This window comes from Thamnophis sirtalis, unplaced genomic scaffold (assembly GCF_051295495.1).
Source record: "Thamnophis sirtalis isolate CommonGarterSnake01/CBP01778 unplaced genomic scaffold, rThaSir2_p1.2 scaffold_2, whole genome shotgun sequence".
Classification (NCBI taxonomy): domain Eukaryota; kingdom Metazoa; phylum Chordata; class Lepidosauria; order Squamata; family Natricidae; genus Thamnophis; species Thamnophis sirtalis.
Genome location: NW_028261382.1, coordinates 4508426 through 4525304, shown reverse-complemented (window position 1 = coordinate 4525304; position 16879 = coordinate 4508426). Strand labels below are relative to the sequence as shown.

The window sequence follows — 16879 nt, the reverse complement described above, 5'->3', positions numbered from 1 at the left end:
CGCATCCGCCTGCCTGCTTGGCCTGACCTGCCTTCTTGGCTTTCCCTTGTCCTCTTTGCCCCGCCCTCCGGCGTGCCCCGCGCGCGCATATCCCTGTGCCGGCCTGTCCTGGCTTCACTCCTTTCCCCCCCCCCCGATGCCCCTCCCTCCCGCGTGCGTGCGTCAGTTGCGTAGGCGCGTGGCGTGTCGCCTCTTGTCCCTCGCGCGTCGCCGTAGCCCGGCTCGTCCCATTTTTGTCCTCCGCGCGCCGAAGGGTGACCGGGGTGGGGGCCGCGCGTGGCGAGCGAGCAGCTCTCATTTCGCGCGCTTCAACCCGCCCGCCTGGCCTCGCCGGCTCCTTCACCTCCCGTCCGTCCGTCCGTCCGTGGGTTTTATTTTCTCCCCCAGCCCCGTCCTCCTCCAGCTCAGAAGATGCTGGCCGCCGCCCGGCTCCTCCGCAGCTGCGCCGCTCCCGCTCTGCGCGGCCTGGCCCTGAGGACGCCCGCTGCGGCAGGTGAGCCCCCTCAGAGCCCCCCTGACAGGGAAAAAAAAACGGCCCTCTCTTCTCCACAAGAGGTGGGGGACTACAACTCCCATCCTCCCCTGCGGCCCCTCCAAACCCCCACCCCCACCCCACGCGTCCCCTGTCAGATTTTGACAGGGTTTTGATCACCCTTGCAAGGCGGTTCCTAATTTTTCCACACAGAGAGAGAGAGAGTAGGGGGAGAGGGGTGTCCCCAGAGGTCTCCCCCGCTCCCGTCCTCTGAGCCCCGGGCGGGAAGGTGACATTGAACGGCGGAGAGGAGAGAAGGCGAGGCCTGAGGGCGGAAGGGAAGGAGGCCCGTCGCTCTCTCTTTTCTGCCCCCCCCCCAGGAGGAAACCGGGCTCGCTCTGGGGTTAAAAGGCAAAAAGGTTGGGGTTCTTTACGTGGTGGTTGCAGGGGGGGGGGAACGGGATTGTCCCGATGACCCTTTATGCACCCAAAGGTGGAGTTCCCCCCCCCAATACACACACACACACACACACATCCCCCCCCCCGAGGAAACCGGGCTCGCTCTGGGCTGAGGGTTACAGACAAAAGGGGGTGAGGTTTTTTTAAAAATTTGCTTAATTAATTTATTTAGCTTGTCATTCACGTACAAGATAACAGGTCTAAGAATAAACAGGAATAAGAACACGGGAAATGGGTAGGAATAAATGGGGACAGGGAGACAAGGACGGTGGGCACCGTGGTGCGCTTATACAGGCCCCCCTTTTTGGTGGTGGTGGTGGTGGGGAGAGGACTACCCCAGTGACCCTTCATCCCCACTCAAAGGTGGATTTCCTCTCCCCCCTCCCCCGCAGAGGAAAACAGGCTCGCTGTGGGGTTAAAAGGCAAAAGGGTGGGTTGGGGGGGTAGAAAGGGGAGGGAACTGCCCAAGGTGGATTGTGTGTGTGTGTGTCCTCTCTTTTTCTCTTTCTTTCTCTTTCTCTTCTCTGTCTCTGTGTCTCTCCCTCTCCCTTTTTCTCTCTTTCTCTTTCTCTCCCTCTCTCTCTTTTTCTCTTTCTCTCTCTCTTTCTCTCCCTCCCTCTCTCTTTCTCTCTCTCTCCTCTCTTTTTCTCTTTCTCTCCCTCTTTCTCTCTTTCTCTCTCTCTCCTCTCTTTTTCTCTTTCTCTCCCTCCCTCTCTCTCTGTCTCTCCCACTTTCTTTTTCTCTTCTCTTTCTCTCTCTCTCTCTGTCACACACGCACACACGCACACACACACACACACACGACAGCAAAGGGCCTTTGAGTGCAGGACTGCCCAGAAGGTCCGTGTTGAGTGACGGCCAAAGTGGCGATGGATTATTAGCTCAAGGAGTCTTGATTAAGATTGCTTTGATAGAATCAATGTTTTTTTGGGGGGAGCATATTTATGAAGGGGTCAATGAGGTGAAGAGTGTGGGGACACCTGTTTTAAGGCTTTTTAAAAGGGGCAGCAGGGTTGGGGCTGTATGGGCTTCGTTCCCCTCCCTCCTTCTTTTCTCTTTCTCATCTTCCTTCCTTCCCTACCCCCTTCCTTCCTCTTTCTCTTCCTTCTTTTCTTCCTTCCTTTTTCTCATTTTCCTTCCTCTTTCTCATCTTCCTTCCTTATTTTCCTTCCTCTTTCTCTTCCTTCCTTCCTCTGTTTCATCTCCCTCCCTTCCTTCCTTATTCTCAATTTCCTTCCTCCCTCCCTCCTTGTCATCTTCTTTTCTTACTTCCTTTTTCTTATCTTCCTCCCTCCTTCCCAGCCGTGACCTGGACTCCTCTATCTCTGCATATACCGTGTGCAATATATGAACAAATATTACAGTAAATAGTGACATGCATGAGGTGATTTATCTAAAGTCCATCTATTTTTAACCCTATGTGATCGTATCTGGAGTTGGGTTTTGGGGGGGGGGGCGAGGCAATGTATTATCTCACTATGAAAATTTATGCTCTTGTTCTGCTCTGCTTGGGTGGATTAAAACATAATCTCCCTTGTTTCTGGTTTCATGTTTGAAGAAAATCATATTTGTGGCTTTTGACTTTCCTGAAATGAGATTCAAACATCTTGTCAGTGACCTACGTTCTGATATATATCTATTAATGACATTATTTTAAGTTTAACGTATAGCGTCTATTCTTAATAGGCCACACCCAGCAATGTGCAGTTCAACAAAAGCTTAATAACTTCAAGGAAGTTGAAAGGATATTCCCTTTTACTCTCCCTTTTACCAACAAGCTTTAGTTGAAGAGCCTGTGGGTTGTAGCTTCCCTGCCTTCCTCTCTCCTCATGGACTTTGTACCTTTAGGTTCACAGCCTTGTGTGACTGAATTCTACTTTAGATTTTACAGTGGTATTCTTTTTCAGCTTTTTCCTGTTTCAGGGTAAGGAATTGGGGGCTGCCTCAAGAATACGTTACTCCTATTTGCTGCGTGCTCAATTTTATTCCACGCAGTTGTGCCTTGAAGTTCTTTACATCCCAAGCATCAAGGCACATTGGCATATGCTAAATAAATAATCAGGGCACATAAGATATTATTTTTCAACTGTTGCTATATTACATTGATGATATTTTAATATCTCCAAAGACCCATTTGCTTAACAGATGTTGAAAGTTTAATTACTCTGTCTTGGTAGAATTGGGCAGATGAGGGAAATGAAACTGCACGTTAAATATTTAAGGTTTTACATTCGTTTGACACAGTTTATATATGCTCATGAAGGCATGCGCCTTTTAATAAGAATTTGTTACCAGACACTTTTATATCTCTGGAAATAAGAATTAGCATTAGTCAATCAACATTACAAGGTTTATTTATGTACTCCTTAAAAGATTGCTACACTAAGATTAGTGAAGTAAAATTCCAAAAACATCAAATAATTTCCCAGCTTCCTTGTTACTTATTAAATTTATATGCTGCCCATCTCCCTGATAAGGTTACTCTGGGTGGCTTACAGACCATTAAAAGATAAATTAAAAAAGCAGTTAAAAATTAAAAATACTCAGAAACTAGGAACCGAAAGATGGACAGTACAGAAATGAGGTCTTCTTATCTCAGCAGCCACCACCAGCAGTGACCTTCCCCCTGGGACCTGCAAGCCAGAGGGCAAAACCAAACTTTAACACTCTTCCAAGGCCAAAAGAATGACAGAAGGTCTCACCTCCAATGGCAGAGTGTTTCACAGCATCAATGCCACTTACTTTTTTTTCTCTCCTATATTATTAGTATAATATAGACTCTTAGGCTCTTCTCATGTTAATATTTTCTTTCTATGCCTTGAAATAATCAAACTTCTGAAGTAATCCAGTGTTAAAAGTCCCCAGCATCTTTTATGCTTATGTGGTATTTAAATTTTTTGCTCAGTTGAATTATTTAAGAACAATGAAACAAATATTCTTTCTGCGGAATAATTCCAAAGTCTGTGATATCCAGTGCTGGACTCATTTTACATCCATCACGGTTAGCGTCATGGACAGACTCTTGACAGTCATAATTTCAGGGCTTCCTGTCCTTGTAGTGTTGTAGTTTCACATCTTTGTTTTCTGCTCCTTCCTGTTTTTGTTTCAAACCAGCACTACCTCTGCGTTGCTATGCTCACAAAGCAGAGATCACGGATGAAGAACTGGATGCTCGCTGGGTGATGTTCTTCAACAAACCTGATATTGATGACTGGGAACTCAGGAAAGGTAACACACCTGGGAAACATTGGAGGGGGAGGGGCAGAACCATTAGAGAAATTATATTTTCTAAAGGTTTGATTGATTTGTGCAACCCAATAGGAATTATTCTATAGGTCCCTTTCCTGGAGCAAACAAAATGATCCCAGAGCAAAAACCACAAAGATCTCGAGGTTTCCACCACTACCACCACTTTGAACAGCTACATTGGTACAGCAAAACTACCGTATTTTTCGGAGTATAAGATGCACCGGAGTATAAGACGCACCAAGATTTTGAAGAGGCAAATTAAAAAAAAAAGTTTTTGCACTCTGCAGACCTCCCCAAAACGGCCTGTTTTTCGTGAAAACGGGCCCATTTTTTTTCCAAAGAAATGGCATGAATAACCTTTAGGAGGCTTGTAGAGTGCTTCCGGGAGGTGGAGCCCCCCCCCCCCAAATGAGCAAAAGACGGCCCATTTTTCACAAAAGCGGGCTCGTTTTGGTAAAAAAAAAAGAGCATGCATAGCCTTTAGGAGGCTTACAGGGTGCTCTTGGGGGCGGGGGGGGGGAATTGAGCAAAAAACAGCCCATTCTTCGCTCATTTCTGCCCTCCCCAGCCCCCAGGAGCACTCTATAAGCCTCCTAAAGGCTCTGCATGGCCATTTTGGTGAAGGGGGCGGGGTTTTGGGAGGCAAAAAATGCTGTATTCAGTATATAAAATGCACCCAGTTTTTCAGCCTCTCTTTTGAGTGAAAAAGGTGCGTCTTATACTCCGAAAAATATGTTAACTATAATATATTACGATTTACAGTGTCAGACTTTGAGATTGAAGTAAAAGTTAGAGAATTGAGATTTCAGCTCCGAAATTTTGTCTTAGATTTTGTATTGGATATAAGCAGAGTTACTACACCTTATATGCTCCACGGCAAAATCTCAGATGATAGAATAGAGACGCAGAGGGAGAAAAGAATTAAATGTCACGTTACGATTATGCTAAATGGATGGCAAACATGAGGAGGGGAGGACTGGAATAAATGCAGCCCTCTCCTTCAATGCTCGCTTCTTTCGATAGGTATTAACACCTTAGTCGATGCAGACATGGTTCCTGAACCAAAAATTGTCGATGCGGCTCTGAGGGCATGCAGGCGGCTAAATGACTTTGCTACCACAATCCGCATCTTGGAAATGGTAAAGGTGAGCGAAGGCATCCTTCTGTTTGCAACATAAAGCATGGTGGTGAGATGTTCCCTTGCACACCTCAGTGGCATTCACTAACAAACCTCTGAGATTCTTCTTCCTCCCCCTACTCCCAGTCCTTGTCTGGGAACGGCTTAAAGTGAAGCATTCGCCTCAAGCAGAATGAACCTTGAGTGGGAAGGGCGGAAGAATCAGACAGGATCCAGATCTGGCCAGCAGGCCAGGTCGTTTATATTCACTGATCCAGGGGTGGGCTGCTACAGGTTCGCCCGTGTTCGAGAGAACCCGTAGCTAATGTTAGGGCCGGTTCGAAGAACCTCCAAATCCCAACCCCTGGCTGGCCCCGCCCGCCCCTCCTCTCCCAGGAGTCTCCACGCGGCCCGTTTTGGATGCGAGGTAAGGGCCCGCACAGAGGCTCAGGGAGAGGGAAAAATGAGCCTCCCAGAAGTTCCAGAAGGCTGGAAATGGGCCCATTTCCGGCCTCTGGTGCCTGGGAGAAGCAGTTTTCGCCCTCCCAGAGTCTCGAGGAAAGCCTCCGGAGCCTGTGGAAGGTGAAAATGTCCTCCCCTATGGATCAGGAGGCTGACTCGGCCATGCCCTCCCAGCAACTGGGTAGAGAACCCGTAACTGAAATTTTTGAAACCCACCCCTGCACTGACCTTGTCTCAGAGATAGTATAGATAGCATGCTGGCTTAATATACGGGGATATACTCCTATACGTTCAGACTGCTCCTCCTAGTTCATGAACACTCGTCCAATACCAAGAGAGCCAGTCTGGCCTAGTGGTTAAGGCATCAGGCTGAAAACCAGGGGACAGAGGGTTCTAGTCTCACCTTAGGCATGAAATCTGGCCAGGCTTATCTTGGGCCAGGATTGTTGTTCAGGGGGAAAGGAGGAAGGCGTAATATGTATGTTCACTGCCTCAAGTTATCTATACAAATAATAAAAAAAATTATCAATTTAAAAGAGAATTCAAGAAGCTGAATGGACTAAGCATATGCTTCACCTATGTATTATAGCTTCTCTTGGACATGAACTTTTCAGAAATAAGATCAGTGGTCAGAAATTATGAGTTTAGTGAAACCACATACGAGTGACAACAATGGCAGCTTCCCAGCAGTCTAAATATTTATTGCTTGTGGGTTATGCATATTTCTTAGATTAGATCAGGGCCATAGAAAAGTTAAGCTTTTGGGCTTAAGTATGTTTGTCTGGCCAAATCTGCTTTTTAAAATCCTGACGTCTTGTGTTCTCTTTGAATTAGTACAAAGCAGGCAGATACAAGGAGATATATCCATACGTTATCCAGGAACTTAGACCAACTTTGAATGAATTGGGAATTTCAACTCCAGAGGAACTTGACATGGACAAAGCGTAAACTTAACAGTAAGAAAACATCTTTAATTTTTGCCCTTTGAGCATGTTCTTTAATACTCTGTTTGGTGTTTGATAAGGTAGAGAAAAACATTGGTGTCTCGGCAGAAAATGTAGGATACCTGGTATGTTCTCAACAACTGGAATCCAATTTTCTGTAGAATACAAGGGCTCTTAATACCTGGGAGATTTAAAGTATATTATAAATGAAAAGATACCTCAGTCATCTTGTACTTCATTTTACTTTTGGGGGAGCCACTAGTTTAAAATGCAGCAGACATCCCTCCAATAGAAAAAAAATTAAGCTCTGTATTTCTAAATAGCATTCAGATATAATCTTCTTAAGTCGCTATTTGCTCATATTAACCATTTATTTCCCCTGATAACAAAGAGAGAGAGAGAGAGAGAGAGGGAGGGGGAGAGAATTAGTGAAAGCATTTTTCCAACAAGAGAAAATTAGAGAAATTAACACAAGCACTGTTTTCTACATCAATTTTTCTTAGATCTGTTTTTTTTTAAATGTAAAAAGGGCATGAAGCCCGATAGAAATTAGGAGCAGTGTTTTTGTATACAAGTAGCAACCTGGGCATTACATCAAACATCCAAAGGATAGACAAGTGGCAATTAAATGCTACGAGTTTCTTAAATTGCTCTATGCTCTATTCATCTGCAGCTAGTGTTGAAGTTGGAACAACTTTTCTTAATCTTTCTATCCACTCCCCCCTCAAGAAGCTTGGGAAGAGTTACGGAACTTGAAAAGGATATCTCCAAACTAATTCCAACTATCTGTTCTTTTCCAGATGGACTTCCCATGAGTATACTGTTAAGGTTCTGTGACTGTACAACAATTACCTGGATATAGACATTATAATTACTTATTTGAAATCACTTCTTCCTTTTGTTGAGTCCTGGATATGTATTGTGAAGTTGACCTAATAAAGAGGAAATGGTTTGAATTGACTTTGGTGTTTATAGCCTGTGATTATGAATTACAATATCTATGTCTGTCTGTCTGTCTGTCTGTCCATCCATCCCAAGGCAAGAGTAAGCAAGCATGGGATTCTATTGAGACATTAAATTCCGTATATTTCTGCACAAAAAGTAGTTGTTCAAATAATGAAAGAATCCCACATTTTAACATGCAAAACCCAATTAAGAAATTATAATTTCATAAGTATTCATGTTAAGAACATCATATTGCTTCCATGGAATATAAATTGGACAACAAGCTTGATTGACTTCAACTGCTTACATAAATCTTAGCATTTACTACATTAAAAAGTCCCAAGTCTCCACATTAAGCGACATAACGTGTCAGTTATACCACTTTTTTAAAAACCTACAATTTCCTAGTCCTAATAGTTATTTAGAAGCTTTTGAAAATATGTGGTAGTGCTTGATGAGATCGTATATATCAAACTTAGATAATTCATACTGGTAAATAATGAACGTATTTTGATGGGATAAACACAGAGATGAATTACATCTTTTGAACAATTGTATACCTGTGTCCAGGAAGGATGAGAAAAATAGTTTAGGAAAAACAGCTTGTACGTTGTAAATTCAGTTTATGTACTCTTCGTATAATGGCTAAGAATTGCTCCAAGTTGCTTTCTCCTTATATGCCTTCACAAAGGCAATTGCAGCCTCCCTTCTTAGAAATGGATTAATCGAATCCCTTGTCTCAATATTTATTAAATGTATATATGAATTAAATTTATAGCTCATCAGGCAATGTTATGTAATTTACAACAAGATATAAAACCACCATCTAAAACAAACAAAATATTGACATTAAAATGAACAAAAACAGCTATGGACGATGGCAGTATGATGGGAGTTGTAGTCCATCTGGAACAGGCTGGAGAAAACGTTTTTTCACACAAATGAGATAAAATTTGGTTTTTTTTTTCTGTTTGTCCATTGGAGGGCATTTGACAGACGCCACGGAGCGCAAGTCCTCCAGTATCCTAGAGCGCCTATTCCATTCCTCTGCTCTTCCCAAAAACAAACAAAAAACAGGGAGCCGCCTCCCATTGGTCAGCTCTCTTGTCTCTCTTAACCCCGCCCATAGGCGTTGCTCGCGAGACAGAGAAAGCACAAGGGCGGGGCTTTACAGAAAACAAACCAATCCGGGAGAATGTCGGAGGATAATTTTGAATAAGGGACCGCCCCGTCGCGTTTCCTATTGGCGGAGCTTCGCGATGACGGGCGGAGGCGGTGGGTGGGTGGGCGTGGCTTCGGGGGGCGACCCTCTCCGGCTAAAGCGGCGATGGCGACGGGAGATGGAGGCGAGGAGGAGCCGCCTCGGGGAAAGGAGCCCGGGCCGCACCTCGGGCCCAGCGGCATCCTGGTGAGGCTGGGAAAGGGGCGGCGGGGAGAACCTCTTATTGGCCGGGTCAGCCCGAGGAGCTGGGCTGGATGAGGCCTTGCCTGGGCGGTGGGGGGGTGGGGTCGTCTGCTCCTGGCTGGGGAGGCTCCATTCACAAGATGTCAAGATGTCAAAGCGAGGAGGGGAGATCCAGCCTTTCCCAGCCTGGCCTAGTAGGGGAGAGTAAACTCCATGCCCGTGAGCAGAGGGGGTGAGTGGGCAGGGAGGTGAGGGTGGAGGATGGTGGGGGGATGGGGGTGGAGGATGGGGGGGGGATGTCTCTGGGAGTTCGGCCCTTCATGCCTCTGAGAAATACCCCCCCCCAAAAAAAACCCTTCCAGCCTTTTCTTCTTCTCATCTTCCTATTGGAAGAGCCGGCGGAGGCTGGGGTACACTGCTCCTGGCTGGGGAGGCTCCATTCACAACGGCCAATATGTTAAAGCGAGGAGTGGAGATCCAGGCTTTCCCAGCCTGGCCCAATAAGGGAGAGTAAACTCTATGCCTGTGCGCAGAGGGAGGAGGGGGGGGGATTTGGGGGGGGAGGAGGTGGAATGCGTCGGGGTCTGAATGGGTAAGGGGGTGTCTCTGAGTTCTGGCCCTTCATGCCTCTGAGAAGGCCCCCTCCCCCCCCAAAAAAAACCTCCAGCCTTTTTTTCTCATCTTCCTATTGGAGGAGACGGCGGAGGCTAGGGTAGACTACTCCTGGCTGGGGAGGCTCCATTGGCAACCGCCAAGACGTCAAAGCCAGGAGGGAGATCTAGGCTTTCCCAGCTTGGCCCAGTAAGGGAAAGTAAACTCTCATCCCCACCTTAAAACAGTGGGGTGAGAGGCTTCCTAACTCTTTGGGAAATGGGCGGGGGGGTGGGTGAGGGTGAGAATTGGGGGGGGTGGGTTCTGGATGAATGGCTGGGGGGGGTCTCTGAGTTCGGTCCTTCATGCCTCTTAGAAGCCCCCCCCCCCCCAAAAAAAAACTTCCAGCCTTTTCTTCTTCTTCTCATCTTCCTATTGGACGAGACGGGCGGGGTAGACTACTTACTAATTGTGTGTTTTATTTTAAAATAAACAAAACCCCAAAATTGCCAAGGGGCTTGTTATTGTTTCTGCTGCTTATGTACAATCCACCAAAGTGATGTGCTTGGATTTGGTATTTTAGTATGTTTTGTTGTTGTTGTTGCTGCTGTTTACGTACAATCTATCAAAGAGATGTGATTGTTCTGACCTAGGCTTCCTACTGTGAATTCTGCTCCTTCACATCCAGCAAAGTCTTTCCAGGGAGGATTTACAGTCACAGACCTTCTCTGGCTTGGAGAGCTGCCAGGCCGATATCAGCAAAACTTGGCAAGGCGTCTCGGAGAGTCACGAACCAATTAAGGGAACGAATGGTCTCCTGCAAACTCCACTCCCCTTTCACTTCTCTTTTATTTTCTCTGGGAGGGGCCATGCATCGTCCACCTGTGGCCTTACTCCCAAGTCAATCCCTGTTCTTTAGCTGTTCCCTTCGTCTGGCAACTCTAAGGGTGGATTTACAACCACAGACCTCATCAGGCTTGGAGAGCTGCCAGGCCGATATCTTCCAAACGCAACGCTTGTACAAGAAAATATTTGGCAAGGAGTCTCTGAGAGTCACAAGGAAATCTTCACGCTAATGAATTGAACTCATTGTCTCCTGCAAACTCCACTCCCCTTTCGCTCCTCTTTATACCCTATGGGAGGGGCCATTCACCATCCACCTGTGCCTTTGTTCCTTAATTGTTCCCTTCTCTGCGCACACTGGGAACAGGCTCCAGCTGTTCTTCTGCCTCACTGATGTCTGACTCTGAAGGCAGCTGATAACTGTCAGACGGCCCTGGCCCCCTCTCTGCCTCCGATGCAGAGCCCTCATCAGAGCCTTCCCCAGACTCCAGGACTGGCCCAGGTTCTTTCCCAACCTCCCCACTGTCCGAATCTGCTGCCAACTCTTCTAGCTGCTGGTGGGCCACAACAGTGATTGGATTTAGTTTTTTGTTAGTGTCCAATGCAACTGCTCTTCAACTTCTCACTCCCCCCCCCCTTTCCTTTTTCAGGGGCAAATGGACAAACGGAGGATGTGCCGAGACCCCCCGGTAGAAAAAAGAGGTCCCTACATTATGAACAAACCATCTTCTATTCAGGATAAGCTACGTAAGTAAAAGAACACATGGCTTTTCTCCACCTCTTTATAGTGCTGTTTATAGGTAATCCTCAACTTTAACGACTGTAATGGGAGCCTGCCCATTTTAAGGTCATTAGTTATGACGGTCCTAAAGTGGATCAACCTCTATAACCGTTAAGCGAACCAATTATTCACAATGCTTAACAATGTTGTGCCCAGAAACAAAAGGATGGTTTTGGGCCGATACGTGAGATGCTACAAACAGTTGGGTTATTTACAAAAGCTCAAGGAACACCGAGTAAACAGTTGCTGAATTTCTCTTCCTGTTTTTTGGTGTCGCAGAAAAACATCGCGAGATGGCGAAGGCAATGCTGCGGAAGAAGGGGGTGCTTTCAGGAGCTGTCCGGCAACATCCCAAACCGGGAGCGGTGAGGTCAGCGCTCTTGTCGAATGGCGGTGATAATTCTGGTTTTTCAGGATCGGCCAGGGATGCAGGGAGGAAATCGGCAACTCGCAAAGGGCAGTTTTGGAAACGGGGGGGGGGGAGCAAATCACTTTTTATTGAGGACTAGATGCCGAGGTGGCGCAGTGGTTAAATGCAGCACTGCAGGCTACTTAGGCTGACTGCAGTTCTGCAGTTCGGCTGTTCAAATCTCACCGGCTCAAGGTTGACTCAGCCTTCCATCCTTCCGAGGTGGGTAAAATGAGGACCCGGATTGTTGTTGGGGGCAATATGCTGACTCTGTAAACCGCTTAGAGAGGGCTGAGAGCCCTATGAAGCGGTATATAAGTCTAACTGCTATTGCTATTGCTAGAAGTGAAGGAGGTCAGTTTGCAAGGAACTGTTGTGGCCCGACAGTGAAGAGGTTGGGTATTGTTATCCGCTTGATTGTTTTGCCTGGTGTGCAAGCTGCTGGAGAGGATGCATTACGGTTTCTTTATTTCCTCCTTAGCTTTTTTTAGTGCCTCTTTTAAATGATGTGTAAGTGTGGTTTATCTCTATGTATTTGTTGATGGCTAATTTGTCTGAGTGCCAAGTTCCCAGGAATTCCTTAGTGTTAGTAAATTTAGCTTGAATCGAGGTGTACCTCTGCTTTGGCCTTCTGTTCATGCCCTACACTCTCCCCTTCCACCCCCATACTGTGCCGTAGTAACTTCATGGTAGTTTCTTCTTTGTACCAGGACGGTGAAATTCAACAAGGGCTACACGGCTCTCAGCCAGACCTCCGATGAAACTTTGGTGGCTCTTGATTCTGACAGGTGAGAGGCTTGACTATTTGGGTCTGGAAAAAAAAAAACAAGGTCGAATCCTGTCCCTCAATTGAGTTGGCTGTACAGAGGTGGTCCTCGACTTAACGACCAGTCATTTACGACCAAGTGCCAGCTATATGACAAAAGGAGGAAATAATGAACTGATTGTGGCTAGGATGGAGGGGGGGGGGGAGTTGGTTAGCTCCAAGAATTAAATACCTTACCTACCGCAGCCTCTCTCAAATCTTTATTGAAAAATGTGGATCAATCACAGGACAATGTTAGGGTTCCAAATAGCATCCAAAAGTAAATCAGAGGCCAAAGAAGGGTATTGTTCAAAGTTCCAATTTATTAAGAGAGCCATGTTGGCACATCTGGGAAAGCTTCCCGGTTTTCCCCCACCCAGTTGAAAGTTCAAGATCTTGCCCCCCACACCCACCAGTCCATCCCATGGTCCAATCTCCCACTGCCATGCTGGCAGCTTCCACCCATCCAGTTCCGGTCAGGTGCAGAGACAAAAGATGACCTTGGCTTTCTAGAAAGAATGTTGTTATGGCTACATATCATCTCACTCCTTACAATCCCCCCTCCCATTTTCCCACCATAGAAAATGCATAGCAGAATAATAGAAAGTGTGGCAGGCCAAAAGCAAAGATGCCTGCAGGACTGACAGACAGTTTCTTAACAATCTTGTGGGGGAGGGTTCCACCACAAAACCGCGCTCGACTAAACCGCGCCCGACTAAACTGCGCCACTGACATCATCAACAGGGCGACAACAGCGCGGAGACAGAAGCACGCTGTAAACCCTAAACCTAAAATTAACACCTAAACCTAAACCTAACCCCCCTAAGCCTAATCCTAAACCTAACCCTTAACCTAACCCTAAACCTAACCCTTAACCTAACCCTAACCCTAAACCTAATCCTAATCCTAATCCTAATCCTAATCCTAACCCTTAACCTAACCCTAAACCTAACCCTAACCCTTAACCTAACCCTAAACCTAACCCTAAACCTAACCCTTAACCTAACCCTAAACCTAACCCTAACCCTTAACCTAACCCTAAACCTAACCCTTAACCTAACCCTAAACCTAACCCTTAACCTAACCCTAAACCTAACCCTAACCCTTAACCTAACCCTAAACTTAACCCTAACCCTTAACCTAACCCTAACCCTTAACCTAACCCTAAACCTAACCCTTACCTTAAGTTGAATCGGCTTGCTTTCAAAGCGCTATTTAAAGCGCCCTTCTTTCTCCGCGCTGGTTGTTGTCGCCCTGTTGATGATGTCAGCGATGCGGTTTAATCGGGCGCGGCTTAGTCGAGCGCAGTTTTGACGGGTCACGGTGGGGGAGGCCCGTTGATTTGTACGGATGGGTTGGCGACTGAAAAGGGGGCTTGCTGTATCCTTTCAACTTGTCCTTCGTTTTCTTCTCCTAGCGATGACCTGGAATCGAGATGCTCCTCTGGTTACTCCTCGGCCGAGGCAAGTCTGGTGTTTTATAATTTAATAATTGCATTTAAATGATTTAATAATTGCATTTAAATGATTTAATAATTGCATTTAAGTAATTCAATAATTGCATTTAAGTAATTCAATAATTGCATTTAAATAATTCAATAATTGCATTTAAATAATTCAATAATTGCATTTAAATAATTCAATAATTGCATTTAAATAATTCAATAATTGCATTTAAATAATTCAATAATTGCATTTAAATAATTTAATAATTGCATTTAAATAATTTAATAATTGCATTTAAATAATTTAATAATTGCATTTAAATAATTTAATAATTGTTTCCTGTGGGTTAGGTCTCCTATGAGCTTCTTTAAGACAGGAAAAGGTTGCTTCATCGGTCTGCTCTTTCTTCTGTTGTATTCTCTCTCTCTCTCTCTCTTCCTTACACACACACACACACACACACACCACAGTGTTGTGAATGTTCAGGCTCCCAACCTCAGGGAATTTTTGAGAAGGAAACTGGAGCTGCAGCAGGAAGGCGCCTGCTTTCATCTCTAAAGTAGTACTAGAACTCACCGTCTCCTGGTGATCGGCCCCAAATCACCCAGCAGACTTTCCTGCCTAAGGCAGCACTAGAACTCACCGTCTCCTGGTGATCGGCCCCAAATCACCCATCCGACTTTCCTGCCTAAGCCACGGCTAGAACTCCTGGTTTCTAGGCCAGCACCTTAACCACTAGACCTAATTCTGCCCGGGAGGTTTGCAATGAAAGTTATTGTTCCGTATTTTTTTTCCCCTTCCCCCTCAGGTCAACCAGGATCTCAGCCGGCAGTTGCTGCAGGACGGCTACCGCCTCGACGAGATCCCGGACGACGAGGATCTCGATCTGATCCCCCCGAAGCCCATTTCGTCCTCACCGTGCTCCTGTTGCTTTGGCGACTCCGCCTCCTGCTCCATCCAATAGGAAGAAGCCTCGGAGGGCTGCTGCACTAACACGGGTCAAGAATTCAGCACTTTCTCCCTCCCCCCCCTCCAGTTCCTCTCTTTGTTTTGGATCCCTGCTGAATTTTAGGTCAAATCAGCGGGTCGGAGCCGGGGATGGGGCGCTAACTCTGGAGATCCGGCCCCTGGAAGGGCAAGGCAGTGTACTGTTGGCACCTTGCTCAAGAGATCCCTAGTGTCTTCTGAATGGTGCAACGTAGAAGTGTATTAACTCTTTATCCAGGAGCCCGGTGGACGCCTTGTGCCAAGAGAAGTTGCTTCTCCGGCCAAGGTTCAGCGCTCCTGAGGGGACTAATCAGGAGGCAAGGGGTTCTCCCCCATAAAAGGTGAATAGAAAAACCTGTGTGCGTGTGTGTGTGTGTGCGCGTGTAAAAAGCGAACAACAGCAATTCCGATAACTAGGTTTCGCAATATATTGGGGTTGCGGAGGCCCACACATGAAGGAAAAGAGAAACCCTCAATGCTGCCTAGAAGGGGAGAGATTTACTCCCCGGTTGCTTTTTCTGACGAGAGAGAGAGAGAAGTTCTTGAGATGTTTATGCAGGACCTCCCTTCAGAATGGAGTGCTTGCCTTGCACAAGGGTGGGGAGAGCTGCTTGCGCAAAGGTTTCTTGACGAGATGGGCCTTTGGTTCGTCTACACCTTGTTGGTGGCTTTAGTTAATACAACTGTGGGGTCTCTCGTTCCGTAAAAGGGAAGGGAGGTTGAAGCTCTAATCTTCAGCCTTTAATTGAAACCCCCCCCCCCCAAAGAGTCTCAAGGCAACCTCACCTTAACAATAGCTTCTCCTTCTGTCCCTTCTGAAGGTTGACCCGCTCAGATCTAGAGGCAGTTGGGCCACGAAACTGCAAATCTTGGAAACTACTGGCCTTAATGTGGGAGAGATGGCTGACAATTCTTGATTTATTTGGTAGATGGGATTATTTTGGGGGTGTGTGTCGCGTTGGACCCTTTTTTGGGGGGGTGGAATTAAACGGAATAAGAGTTGAAGCTGAGTGAGGAGGACAAAGTTGAAACTCCTTAAGCCAGCTGGCCTCCTCATCAGCTTTGTAGGTCACATACAGCTCTTAACATTCTCAACCTATCCATTACTTTTAACGCTTTCTCTGAACTTGGCGTCCTTCAAATGAACGGAGGCCCTATCATCCCCATACTGAGAAACAGCCTATGGAGACCACCAAGGGTCTCCTTGCATTAAATTAACCCATGGAAAAGGACCCTTGCATGCTCTCGGCCCCACTTCATCTCTGGCTCTTCCTGTTAAGAAAGGATGGGTTTTAGGCAGCTGGAAGAGAGTGTGTAAATGTGTAACTTGGGTGGCAATCAATTCTGGGGAAGAAGTCAAGATCTTGTCTTCCTAGGTCACCAGTACTGATTGACCCAGAACAGAAACGGTCTCTTGTCTTTGACCATTTCTAATCCGTTGTTCTGAAGCGGCATGTCTCAACCGACGTCTCGGAGATTTTGACGGGACAGTCAGAATATCCATCTCTAGTGGGATTTCTGGATGTTGGATAGGATGCTCTGGAACTGGGATGGGAGATGTTCTACTCTAGGAAAGTGTAGTGGAGTTCATCAACATGAAATTGTCCATCTTCGCTTCATCGGTTGTGGCGTGGGGGACGGGGACTCAGTGTCATCTCCCAAGTTTGATCGTAGATCTGGAGTTCTTCCACTGCATCCCTGCGATTTGAGAAGGATGTCCCAGTGTTGACCTGTTCAACATCTCGCTCGTCGCAGTCCCCCCCCCAAAAAAAGTTAAATCCCTTTCTTCCTCATACGCACAACTTGCTCTTGAGGCTTATGTCTTGTGACTCTCTCAAAAGGGAATGGGATTAATTTGCCGTGACCAACTCAGCAAGTCCACTTAAATTATTTGAAATAATTTTAAAAATTATTTAAATTTTGGTCTCATTCACATTTCTTTTGGTCCCTTCCTTTAATGATTCT

General features: G+C 46.3%; 2 protein-coding genes across 2 annotated transcripts; both read left to right on the top strand.

Moving 5' to 3' along the window:
• The first annotated feature begins 213 nt into the window (after positions 1 to 213).
• Positions 214 to 7663, top strand: COX5A (cytochrome c oxidase subunit 5A). Its single transcript, XM_087704059.1, has 5 exons — positions 214 to 493; positions 4046 to 4159; positions 5204 to 5325; positions 6594 to 6715; positions 7504 to 7663. Exons 1-4 carry the CDS (start codon positions 412 to 414, stop codon positions 6705 to 6707), a joined length of 432 nt encoding a protein of 143 aa, XP_087560185.1. The 5' UTR covers positions 214 to 411; the 3' UTR covers positions 6708 to 6715; positions 7504 to 7663.
• Positions 7664 to 8947: 1284 nt separating this feature from the next.
• On the top strand, positions 8948 to 16190 carry FAM219B (family with sequence similarity 219 member B). The gene is made up of 6 exons (XM_087704058.1): positions 8948 to 9056; positions 11138 to 11234; positions 11548 to 11638; positions 12388 to 12465; positions 13900 to 13945; positions 14736 to 16190. The coding sequence occupies exons 1-6, from the start codon at positions 8976 to 8978 to the stop codon at positions 14889 to 14891; spliced, it is 549 nt and encodes a 182-aa protein (XP_087560184.1). The 5' UTR covers positions 8948 to 8975; the 3' UTR covers positions 14892 to 16190.
• The last annotated feature ends 689 nt before the right edge of the window (positions 16191 to 16879 follow it).